The sequence below is a fragment of the Panthera tigris genome, chromosome D2 (genome assembly GCF_018350195.1).
Source record: "Panthera tigris isolate Pti1 chromosome D2, P.tigris_Pti1_mat1.1, whole genome shotgun sequence".
Taxonomy (NCBI): Eukaryota; Metazoa; Chordata; class Mammalia; order Carnivora; family Felidae; genus Panthera; species Panthera tigris.
In genome coordinates, this window is record NC_056670.1 from 79,185,563 (window position 1) to 79,198,289 (window position 12,727).

The 12,727-nt window shown below is 53.3% G+C and overlaps 1 protein-coding gene across 2 annotated transcripts in view; it reads left to right on the forward strand.

The window, feature by feature from the left end:
- Positions 1-12,727, forward strand: part of LOC102970117 (phospholysine phosphohistidine inorganic pyrophosphate phosphatase) — a 117,549-nt gene that overhangs the window by 12,792 nt on the left and 92,030 nt on the right. For both annotated transcript variants that reach the window (XM_042960148.1, XM_042960146.1), the window contains exons 2-3: positions 5,557-5,744; positions 9,325-9,478. In XM_042960148.1, coding sequence (XP_042816082.1) covers positions 5,557-5,744; positions 9,325-9,478 — 342 coding nt within the window. The remainder of the gene's footprint in view (positions 1-5,556; positions 5,745-9,324; positions 9,479-12,727) is intronic.

Here is a 12,727-nt window from a genome sequence, read left to right on the forward strand (position 1 = left end):
CCGAAGTGGGGCTCTGCCTGGGCGGGCAGGGGATGGGGCCTGGGGGACTTCCTGGAGGAAGGGAGACACGAACCAGGCCTTGAAGGCCGAGTGAGATTTGGCTGCAGAGGAGGATGCGGCGGGCTCTGGGTGGCTGAAGGTCTCCCTGGGTCACACGAAGGTGACAGCGTCCTGAGGCCCAGAGGGGAGGGGTGGAGGGAGGAGGGAGGAGGGAGGACGGGCCCAGTTGGGAGAGGCTTGTCTGGGGCAGCAGCCTCCTTGCCCCCTGTGTGGTCTCCCCTCCCAGCCCCGCTGTGGCAAGCCGGAGAGGGCAGCGGGCTGGGGAGCTCTGCCAAGGTCGGTCGGGATGGCCAGGAATCGCCCCAGCGCTCTACTTGCTACCGAGCGATAATGAGAGGGTTTCCATTATTTTCGGGTGAGCGCCCCTGGCAGATGCCGACAGCCAGCAGATGTGTGAGGTCCGAGGTGATTTGCAAGGGACCAGTTCGTGTGATGCACAGTAATTGCACCAGGCGACGTTGTCACTCAGAGGCTTGTCCTGGCCTGCCGGGATGAGGTAAAGGTCAGTTCAAAGATCTGGTGTGGCCACCAGAAGTGGGGGCAAGTCCCACTCCCCCGGGGAGGGGGCGGCAGGGTGAGGTGGTGGCCGAGGTCTCAGAAAGGCGGTCTGGCTGGAGCCGCACCCTGGCATCCTGCAGTAGGACCCCCGTTCCAGGGGTTCTTGGGTTTTGGGGGTGGGGATAACTCCCGGAGCCGGGCCCAGCCTGCGGCTGAAATCCTGTGGCTTTGCTTTCCTGAGCCGAAGGCCTGAAGCCATGCCTGCCTGGGGCTTTCCCCACATTCGGAATTCTTGTGTTCCAGGCCTCGTGAGGCCAAATCTGTGACATCTGGCAAGGATGGCAAGGACCCTTTCCCCCCAGGAGATGCTGAGGGTTTGGTTCGTGGGCTATCTTAGTCTGTTTGTACCGACACATCGAGAAACCGCAGACAGATGTTTGCTGGGAAGTCCGGGGTCTCGTGCCTGCAGCATCGGTTTCTGGTGACACTTCTCGTCCTGGCTTCTTGGTGGCACAGAGAGAGAGGGCTCTGGTGTGTCCGCTAAGGGCACGGATCCTGTCCTGTCACAGGACAGGTGTGACACAGCGTCAGGACAAGTGTCCTGCCACACTTGTGGCCTCATTATGTCCTGAGGGCTTCAACATAGGAATTTGCAGGGTGGGGGACACAACTCAGCCCGTAGCATTGGCCGTCCTGGGCCTTGCCTTCCGCGCTGATCCATCGTGCTGCACTTTCTGTCCCCCGTGCCCCACGCATGCACCTGGGCTGCTGGGTCTCGCCTGGGCACGGCCCTTCCCTGACTGGAAAAGCGCAGGCCTGCACACGCCACCCCTGTGTAGTCGGTTGATAGCTTGCGGGCTCTGCTACTTAGAAGCTGCATGACTTTATAGGTCTGCCTCTTGGAGCCTCCGTTTTTCTCATCTCTGGAATGGGGACGACGGTTTCGGTCTCTCGGCTCGTGACTCAGCTCGTTCCTGGCCCAGGGGATGCATGTAGGGAATACAGACTGCGTGGCTTTGGACGAAATCAGATCACAGGTCTTGAGCCCCGAGGCAGGGCTCACTGTAGTAATTTGTATTCATACTTTACTGTTCTAAGGACACACATTTCTGTTACCTGCAGTGATTACAAGAAATGGAGACAGGATCTGGGACTCTTCTCAAATGGTCAGAAAGGGGGACGAACAGACCCACAGGGAAGGGATTTCCCAAACCTTTTACAGTAGGTTTTTCAGGGACTGATCTAATCCTAAGACTAGTACTTTGATTTTAAAGCATGTGGTTTTGGTTTTTTTTTTAAGTTTATTTATTTATTTTGAGAGAGAGTGTCCAAGGGAGGGGCAGAGAGAGAGGGAGAGAGAGAGAATCCCAAGCAGGCACCTCGCATTGTCAGTGTGGAGCCTGACATGGGGCTCGAACCCACAAACCTCGAGATCGTGACCTGAGCCGACACCATGAGTCAGACGCTTCACCGACTGAGCCACCCAGGCGCCCCTCACGCACGTGTTTTACGAACTCAGGTTGGGATTTCAAAGGGGACCTGTGGCCGTGGCCAAAGTGTCCCGAAGTCCGTTCTGTTATTTGCTCATTTGTCATCGGCGTCTGAAGTTGCACTCTGAATAGCAGATGTGAGGCTCAGTCATCTCACTGTCACGCCGATTGTTCACTGTTCTGAGAAGGTCACATCATCATTCATTAGCAGTAATTAGTCCCCCGACACCCCTGCACCTCTTCCCTCAACTGCTCCATTAACTTGGGTGCGAATCACACGTTCCAGGCGCCAATCAACGAAGATCTGTCCATAATGCACAAGGTGATGCTATTAGTTACAATATATTAACTGCCTAATTTAAAAATACAAAAGCTATCTTTATGAAGGGCAATTAACCACTAACGTGATTGATAATTCATAACACTCTAATTAGGAAAGACAAATATTAAGAAAGGACTGAGCCACCTGGGCTGTTGACTGAGACATTGTTAGCCTCTCGGTGTGTGTTTCACTCTGTTATTGGTAGATCTACGGATTTCTTGCCAAGTGGCACCTGTCAGCCCCAGTGCGCGGAGGGTCGGGAGGCTGATCTTAATGTGGGAACACGTGTTCTCCCCGCTGAATCCTGCCTGTTGCCAGCGGGGCTTGTGAGGGAGCTGGAGGCTCAGGACACCCTTGGGGGAAGCAGTAAGTGTACTAAGGAGGGTCCCCCTCGCCGGCGGTCATTTGGATTTTCCATCCCTCAGTCATTCAGCAAATGCTTATGGTGAGCCTGCCTCGTGCCCAGCCCCGTGCGAAGCACTGGGGATGCCGAGGAGAACGGACCAGATGTCATTCCTGGTCTCATGGTGCTCGCAGGTCTGGGAGAGAGACAGTAAGCAAAGATATAAATCGGATGATTGGCGATGCTGGCTAGTGTTATAAAGAAAGAAAAATACAGATAGGTAGTATGAGGGCAGCGTCGCACAGGGTGGAGAAGGGGACGCTGGACAGACATACCACCTTTCCCCCAGTTCTGTCATCGCTAAGGAGTGTTGCATTTGGAGCTCCCTCCACCCCAGGACGGAGTAGATTGCCCGAGGCATCCCTCCCCGCTCAGTGAGCCTCCTTTCCAGCTTCATTTTCTGGCTCAGCTTCCATCTACCCAAGGCTGCTAGAAGATTCTGACACCTGACCTTGCCCCAGGAGGGCAGGGCCTGCTCCGCACCTGCTCCTCCCTCCCTGTGCTCCGCCCACCCTTCCCTGGCCTTCTTGTCTGTGCTGCGAGAGATTCTAGTTGGACCTGGCTCTTCTGGGAAGTCGTCTCTGAGACCCCATCCTGGGATGAGACCTTTCTGTCCTCTGGAGCCCCTTTGGCTCTGTAGGCCACCGTGGATGTGCTTCCTGTTCCTGACTCCACATCAGTTCCAGGATCTGCTTTGGGGTCAAGTAGGAATGAGCCCACGTCCCTAGAGCCGCAGATCCAGGAAGAGGAGCAGAAAGTCCTTGAACTTTCTGAGACTCAAGTGTCCTTAGTCATCAAGCAGGATAAAAAGTGTCACTGCTAGGGTTGGGGCACAGTAGCACTTTTGGTTGGGTCTCACTTATTTGCCCGAATGGAGATAGATTTCAAGTGCGTAGTTCTGAGTAACTGGGTCCAATCGGTGTGTTTACTTCTGCACACGGGGCCGTCTCTGAGCACACGATTGGAGCCCATCTCTCTCGTACGTGAATATCTATGTCTAAATAACAAGGGGCGCCTGGGTGGCTCAGTCGGTTAAGCGTCCGACTTCAGCTCAGGTCACGATCTCACGGTCCGTGAGTTCGAGGCCCGCGTCGGGCTCTGGGCTGACGGCTCGGAGCCTGGAGCCTGCTTCCGATTCTGTGTCTCCCTCTCTCTCTGCCCCTCCCCCGTTCATGCTCTGTCTCTCTCTGTCTCAAAAATAAATAAGCGTTAAAAAAAAAAATTAAAAAAAAAATAACAAATGTTACGTGCTTAACACTGGATTAAATGTATTATTTATATTACAAAAAACTGTAAAACTTGAAAGGGTGGCTGAAAAGTAAAGATGAGTTCCTGCATGTTTGGGGACCACTGACGTGCGTGTGTCTGGAGATCTGTCTACGAACAGTGCTGGGTGACCATTGCGTACCTGGTTAACTTTACTAGGGGTTTCCCGGGCCTCCCGACTTGTGGCCTGGTGTCTTTTCCACGATCCCACGGTGCCGAGTAGGACTGCTCCTTTGTCCCGGCCGCGGCTTGTCCAGAGAGGGCTGTGTGTTCTGGGCCAGGGCCCGTGTGGACTTCCCGCCTCCTACTGGACCCCTGGCTCGTGGGCTCAGCCATGCCAGCCTCCTTTCCTTCCCTGTGCCGGGCGCCCTGTGCCCTGTTCTCCCTTCAGGCCTCAGCTCCCGAGCAGTCTCCCCACCCACTCTGGTCCCCATCTGTCTCTTCATCCCGTCCAGTCCTTCAGAGCACCTCTCTGTTCGCAAATCACAAATTCGCCTTCCTTTGCGAAGTTTCCCTCCCGCCCACCGGATTGTGGCTCCAGGGGAGTGGGGAGCCTGTCTGCGGTCAAGGTTACGGTTCGGTGCACTGGCCCAGCCAGGCCACTTAGTAGGTGCTCAGTAACCTTGTGGGAGGTTGCGTGTTATTGCCTGTGGGGCCTCTTTACGCATCTACGTTGTGGCTTTGCGTTCTGAGAGCCTGCCCACGTGCAGCCAAGACGGAGCAGGTGTCCTGTGAGAGAAGGAATGTGGGTGCTGCCGACCTTTCACGGCACCTCAGGGTCACGTCAGGTTAACGCTGGGCCTGCAGGGCATCCCCGTGTCCTGCCCGTCTACCCGGGATCGCCCTGGGTGACAGGGCACCTCAGTGATCGCCTCAGTGACACCAATGAGAAGACACAGCCGAGCTTGGTCCCTCAGCCTTCGCACTTTAGGGGAAATATGGATCCCGAGTGACTTAGGCACACGCAGCTCACACGACAAGTGGAATTGCTAACCATGCAATGGTATAGAGAAGTTGCTGCGGACATTCATAGGTGATCTCCAGCCGGGCCGAGTGGGACCGGACGGTGGCGGGGGATCTCCAGGGGGTCTCAGAAGGTGGGAGAATTGGCACGTGTAGAGAGGCAACGTGTCTCAGGCAGAAGGAGTGGAGGAAATGTGTCCCAGGTGAAGGGTGTCGAGATGTGTCTCAGATGAAGAGGTGGGGACGTGGCCCAAGCAGAGGGAGTGGGACATGTCCCAGGCGGAGGGAGTAGGGACGTGTCCTGGGCACCAAGCTCAGTGAGGATGGAAAGGAGGGTTGTGGGGCCTGTCGGGCTCCCTGGAAAGGGTCAGCCCTAGTTCGGCATCCCCGTCCTGACCCCAGGTCAGCCGAGGCCCATCTCTGGGAGCCACAGTGGCCTGGCCTGCGCGGAGGGTCCTGACTGCCCTTGGGAAGCGCCCATCTGGCTTCCTCCTCAGAGGCCGCAGGCTCTGAGGGCCGACAGCACCCTCTGCCTGTCCTGTTCCCACTTTCAGACTGAAGCGGTCCCAGCTGAAGGTGAGGTTCTGCACCAACGAGTCACAGAAGTCCCGGGGGGACCTGGTGGGACTCCTGCGGCACATGGGCTTCGACATCTCTGAGGACGAGGTGACCGCCCCGGCCCCGGCCACCTGCCTGATCCTGAAGGAGCGAGGCCTGCGGCCACACCTGCTCATCCATGACGGTAGACCTGCTGGGCCTGGGCCTGGGCCTGGGGCTGGTGGGGGTGGCGGAGGGTGTCCCTCTCCCCTGGGCCAAAGTCCTGGGAAGGACACGGAGAAATTTGGCTCCTGCTGGGGGCCTGTGAGATGGAAGCTGAGTGGGCTTCCTGCTGGGGACCAAGCCCCTTCTATCCCCGGCCTAATAGCAGACGATGAGGCACGTTCCAGATGCCTCAGGAGCATCCTGAGCCTGCTCTCTTTGATCTAGAAGGGACCGAGGGGGCAGGGAATTGTCACGGGGCAAAGTTCTAGCTTCTAGGGTTGGTGGGGGTGGGGAGAATGAGGGCTGGATTGAAGCCCACAGGTTTCTGTCTGCTACCACCCCCTACTCCCTCCCTGCCTCTCCTGCCCCCCCTACCCACCCCCCACCCACCCCCCCCAAGCTTAAGCTCTGTTGGTGAAAAACAGCCCTGCTCTCTGGCAAATGGTACAAGGTTTACATCCCAATCTTAGCCTAAGACAAGGAAAGAGCCCCTTTGACCCTCAGTGCGGAGTTCTTCTGGGAAGAAGTAGAAGGAGCAGTATTATCTGGTACCTTCTGAATATTTAAAAAGAAGAAACATAAGCAGTGCTTCGGAATTCAGGACACTTTCCTGTCGATGCACTGAGCCCTCTTTCTTCCCCCGCGCTTGGTATTTTTATTTACAAACCACTGGCAGAAGGATACTTCTCTGCCTCCCGGCAGGAGCGGGGGGGCCCCCAGAGTTTGAGGGTGCTCCCTGAAAGGCCCGAGTGTCAAATCCATAGCTCTGGTGCCAGTCAAGGGCAATATGCCCAGGCTTTAGAAATCCTGTTTCTCAAAAATCCTTCCTCTGTGATCTGGGATCACTGCCAGCGTCTTTAGAACAGGTCCTCAAAGAGAAGGAAAAACTTAAGAGAGAAAATCCCTGCCCCTGGGGCAAAGGGAGGGTTGGGGGTGGAGTGAGCAGGGAGGGAGGGGGGAGGGTCAGCATTTGCCTCTTAAGGGCGCAGAAACAAGTAGATATTAGAGCTCGCGCTGGCTGGAGGGGCAGCCAGAGTGGCCTCTTGGGCTGCAGTCCTGCCTCTGTTTTCAGACTTGGAGTCTTTTTCCAAGTTTTATTGTTGATGAATTCTCCCCCCCCAGCCCCCCCGCCCCACCGCCCGCATATTATTATGACATTTTGAAACATACATCGAAGCCGAAGGAATTTTAGTTGGAATATTTGTATGCTCGTCACCTTGACTTAACCAGTGACATTTTTACTGTATTTTGTTCTTCATGCGTCTGCCCGTCCCTCCGTCCATCTTTTCATCTTATCTTTTTGATGCGTTTCAAGGTAAACGGCAGACATTGGTACACATCCCCAAAACTTCAGCACATCATTAACTAGGGTTCAACATCTGTTTATATTTCTTCTTTCTTATTTATTTATTTATTTATTTATTTATTTATTTATTTATTTTTTACGTTTATTTATTTTTGAGATAGAGACAGAGCATGAACGGGGGAGAGGCAGAGAGAGAGGGAGACACAGAATCGGAAGTAGGCTCCAGGCTCCGAGCCACCAGCCCAGAGCCCGACGCGGGGCTCGAACTCACGGACCGCGAGATCGTGACCTGAGCTGAAGTCGGATGCTCAACCGACTGAGCCACCTAGGCACCCCATATATTTCTTCTTTCTGATAGGAAATTTATGCACGATGAAATGCAGACCTCTCTAGTGTACTTCTGAGTTTTCGCAGATGCGAAACCCTGTCACCATCAGATTCTAGAACTTAACCATCACCTTGAAAGTTCCCTCACATGCTGCCCAGTCAGTGCCCATCCCCTCCTGCCTCAGGGGTACCTAGTGTTCTGGTTTTTTCCCTTCTGAATAGGTCTGCCTTGTCTAGAGTTTTATATAAATAGAATCATACAGCATCTAGTTGTGTCAGGGGTTCTCCAGGCCACACTCAGGCTTGATGATTTGCTAGAAGGACTCACAGGGCTCAGAAAAGCTGTCAGACTCAGTCACAGCTTCCCACAGTGAAAGAACACAGCGTGAACTCAGTAAGGGGAAGAGAGGTGTGGGTGAACTCTGGGAGAATCCAGGCGACCTTCCAGTGGTCCCCTCCCGTGGAGTTGCCCTGAGATGCACCTGATTCTCCCAGCAGAGATGTGTGACAGCACCTGTGACATGTTGTCACCCAGAGAAGCTGACTGGAGCCTTGTGGCCAGGATTTCTATTAAGGGTCCCTCACGTGGGTCTGTAGCACCTGGGTGACTAACCCTGGCTGCTCAGTCTCCAACCCCCCAGGGCCCCAGGCTTACAAAACACTGTTTTCTGGTGGAATATTCCAGGGGCTCAGAGGTGATCTCCCAGGTGCTGGTGGAAGGCCTGTCCTGAGGACAGCCTTTCTTTGGAATTTGCAGGATCCAAGCAGCCCAGGCCTGCTGGGTTTTTGTTTGTTTGCTTGTTTGTTTTTATTAAAAAAAAATTTTTTTTTAACATTTCATTTATTTTTGAGAGAGAGAGAGACAGAGAGCAAGTGGGGGAGGGGCAGAGAGAGAGGGAGAGACAGAATCTGAAGCAGGATCCAGGCTCTGAGCTGTCAGCACAGAGCCTGATGCGGGGCTTGAACCCAAGACCCGTGAGAGCATGACCTGAGCTGAAGTCGGACGCTTAACAGGCTGAGCCACCCGGGCACCTCTTTGTTTTGTTTTGTTTTTTAAGTTTATTTCTTTTGAGAGAGAGAGAGAGAGAGAGACCAAGTGTGCAAGCAGGGGAGTGGCAGAGAGAGACACAGAGAGCAAGAGCGAGAGAGAGAGAGAGAGAGAGAGAGAGAGAGAATCCTAAACAGGCTCATGCTCAGCGCGGAGTCTGACACAGGGCTTGATGTCATGACCCTGGGATCGTGACCTGAGTGGAAATCAAGAGGCAGACACTTAACCAACTGAGCCGCCCAGGTGCCCTGCAACTTTCCCTGTTTGATGGAAAATTGGGGAGGGCAGAGAAGGTGAAGGAGGAAGAAGCTTTCCTCAGGGCATTGGAGAGCCAGGCCAACAGGGGTGAGGCCTTCCTAAGGACGGGTGAGCTGGGCCAGCAGGGGTGAGCTTCTGCTCCTTCTTTTCAGCCTGTGTGTGTGTCCCAGCTCTGCTGTGTTCAGTGGCATGGGGCTGGAATGCTCGATGGTTCCTAGAGTCTGGGTGCAGCAACAGCCGCCCTCTAAAGGTTACCAGCAGCCGGATTTGACCCTACATCCAGGGATCTGTGTCTTGCAGGCGAATCTCTTCTCAGTTGCAGGGCTGTGGGTTTCCTACCTGTGGTATTGAACTGGGTAGTCCCTGGGGTGATGCCAGTGTTGGGGCAGGGACCCCAAGGGCGGGCCCGTCTTTCTCCTAACAAGCCCTAACTGTGGAACATTCCTTCATCTGTACAACGGGAGTAACAGCCCTTCCTGGTTCACCTCCCGTACAGCTGTAAGGGTCAGGAGGAACATCCGAGAAAGGGGCAGGGCCCACGTGGCAGGCAGAAGGGGTCCCGGGAGGAGATGGGAGGTAGGCCACGTCGCCCCAGGGCTTTATCCTTTTTTCTCTTTTCAGGAATCCGCTCAGAATTTGCCCAGATCGACACGTCCAACCCGAACTGTGTCGTAATAGCGGATGCGGGAGAAAGCTTTTCTTACCAAAACATGAATAAGGCCTTTCAGGTGCTCATGGAGCTGGACAATCCTGTGCTCATATCTCTGGGAAAAGGGTAAGTCAGCTTCAGGAAGAGCGTTTCTGGCTGCTTTGCATGCCGTTCTGTGGGCCTGTGCCTTAGAGAATCAGTAAATGGTGCAGAAAAGTGGGTGTGGGGTGAGCACAGGCTGCCTTCCGTTTCCCTCCCTGCTTTGTTTCTTTCTTTATTTCTTCCTTCCTTTCTTTTAATGATGTTTGAGGAAAGTAGAATCCTCTGACTTCAGGAGCAGGTTGGTCAGGCTTCCATGCGGGCTCAGGGCTGGGAGAGGCTGGGGGAGGGGAGGGGAGGGTCACTGCGGACGGAAGCTCCATGGAGTCTCAGGGCACCAGTGCTGGCTGTCCCAAGGTTAGGTGCGTTCGCACAGGGTACAGCACAAGGCATTGAGGGATTGTCTCCAGGGGACACGTGAGTAGGGAAGAAAAGGCTTGACGGCCCGGAGGAAAGCTCTGGGCCGGGCTCCACGTCTCGGGCTGCAGAGCATGACCTCTGTAAAGTTGTGATCTTATTACCAACATTTTTGTCGGAGCCTTTAGCACAGTCCTCACTATCTGTTTCTTTCTTTCTCTTTTCTTTCTTTCTTTCTTTCTTTCTTTCTTTCTTTCTTTCTTTCTTTCTTTCTTTCAAGCATTTATTTTTGAGAGAGAGATAGCAAGCTGGGAAGGGGCAGAGAGAGAGGGAGAGGAGAATCCCAAGGCACAGAGCCCGATGTGGGGCTCGAACCCACAAACCTCAAGATCATGACCGGAGCCAAAGTTGGACGTTCAACCGACTGAGCTGCCCAGGTGCCTCATGTCTCTTTCTTTTAAAAAACCACATTGGTTATTTTTCTTAACATCTTTTACCACCATGACAGCACAAGTTCATGGGAGGAAAATTAGAGCCTATGGATGAGCAAAAAGAAGAAAAGAGAAAGTGTTTTCATTCCCCTGCCCAAGAAAACAGCTGTCAACATTTTGGTTTGTGTTCTTCCACATGGTTTCCAGTGCAAACAGATCATTACAAATGGATGTATTCAGAGCATCAGTATCAAACCCGACCCAGCTTTGTCGCCCGGGTTCTATTCTTTGCCAGATAGTACTTTATGAACAACTCTAAACTCAGTTAATAAATACCTCTATGGGGCGCCTGGGTGGCTCAGTCGGTTGAGCGTCCGACTTCGGCTCAGGTCACGATCTCGCGGTCCGTGAGTTCGAGCCCCGCGTCGGGCCCTGTGCTGACAGCTCAGAGCCTGGAGCCTGTTTTGGATTCTGTGTCTCCCTCTCTCTCTGCCCCTCCCCTGTTCATTCTCTGTCTCTCTCTGTCTCAAAAATAAATGAACATTAAAAAAAAAATTTTTTTTTAATTTTTTTTTTTTACTGTTTGTTTATTTTTGAGACAGAGAGAGACAGAGCATGAGCAGGGAAGGGGCAGAGAGAGAGGGAGACACAGAATGTGAAGCAGGCTCCGGGCTCTGAGCTGTCAGCACAGGGCCCGACGCGGGGCTCGAACTCACGGACCGCGAGATCGTGACCTGAGCCGAAGTCGGACGCTCAACCGACTGAGCCACCCAGGCGCCCCCCCAAAAAATTTTTTTTAATAAATATCTCTGTGGCATGGTTTTCCTAGAATCTTTTTTTACAGGCTGTCCTGTAGATTTTTTTGTTTTAGAGATTTATTTAAAAAAAATTTTTTTTTAATGTTTATTTTTGAGAAAGAGTGCAAGTGAGGGAGGGGAAGAGAGGAGGGAGACATCGAATCCGAAGCAGGCTCCAGGCTCCGAGCTGTCAGCACAGAGCCCGATGAGGGACTCAAACCCGTGAACTGTGAGATCGTGACCTGTGCCAAAGTCGGATGTTCAACCGATGGGCCACCAGGTGCCCCAAAGATGTATTTATTTTTGAAGGAGAGAGTGAAAGCTGGGAGGGGGCAGAGAGAGAGGGAGACATAGGATCTGAAGCGGGCTCCGTGCTGACAGCAGTGAGCCCAGTGAGGAGCTTGAACCACGAGAGCCGTGAGATCATGACTTGAGCTGAAGTAGGACGCCCAGCTGACTGAGCCACCCAGGTGCCCCCATCCTATAGTCTTTTTAAGCCAGTACCTTCTGAGGGACATTAAGTTATTTCTGATTTTCCACCAAAGTAACGCTGTGGTCAGCATCTTCGTGCATTTAGAATGGTGGGCATATCTGAGGTTCTGGACTCATGTCACCAAGTTGCTTACCAGAAAGCTGTGCAGACTTACTCTGTCATCAGCAGAGGCAACACTAGGGTTTTAGAGTCACGGGCTCTTAAGGGTGCAGGGGCACCGTGGAGCCCTGCCCCAGCGTTTCGTGCCCTGCGGGAGTTTGGGGGCCCGCCTTTGGGGAAGGCTTTCCCAGTTTAGATGCTTCTGCTGATTGGGAACTCCCGACCTCTGCCTGCTGGACAGGGCAGGCCATTCCGGTAGTCAAGGGAGGGACCTTGTGTTTGGCCACCAGCCATTGGTAAGTACTTTCTGTGCTCCGTTTTGTTTAATTCCGATCACGACCCTGAGACTTGTAGGCCATGGCATCATTTTACGGGTGGGCTCATTGAGGCATAAGGAGGTGAACTAGGCCAGGATCCCCAGCTGGTAAATGCTGGGAATGCCACCCGGACCCCGTGCTTGTCACCTCTAGGCTGTATTCGAGAGCAAATGTTTGGCCCACACAAGATCCTGCATTCTGGGGGGACCTGTGTTTAAAAATGGGGAGATTTTTGATCTCGGCTCAGGTCACGATCTCTCAGTCTCGTGAGCTCGAGCCCCGCATTGGGCTCTGCGCTGACAGCACGGGGCCTGCTTTAGGATTCTGTCTCTCTCCCTCTCTCTCTGCCCCTCCCCTGCTCGCGCCCTCTCTCTCAAAATTAATAAATAAACTTCACGAAATGAAAGAAAAATCAGAAGATCTGACAGTACAGGGCCCCACATTCCTGAGCACACAGAAGCTCAGCGGAGGCCACTGCCTCCATGAACTCTAGTTTACCGCAGACCCCACCACGTCCTGTTGTCCCCTTCACCACACTCAGTCACTTGCCACTTATCTTGTGCTGCTCGTTGTTTTTCTCATAGTAGAGAAGTATTTCTTCATGGCTGTGCCTCTGTCAATAAGGCAAACAAAAGAGATTTCAGGAAAGAAAAGAGAAGCTGTATTTCTTTTAGGAGGTAAAAATATTCTCGTGTGTTTATCACACAAAATAAAATAATCCAGTATTAGGATTCTTCACAGAAACGAAACCAAGTGGATTTGGATACACACACACACACACA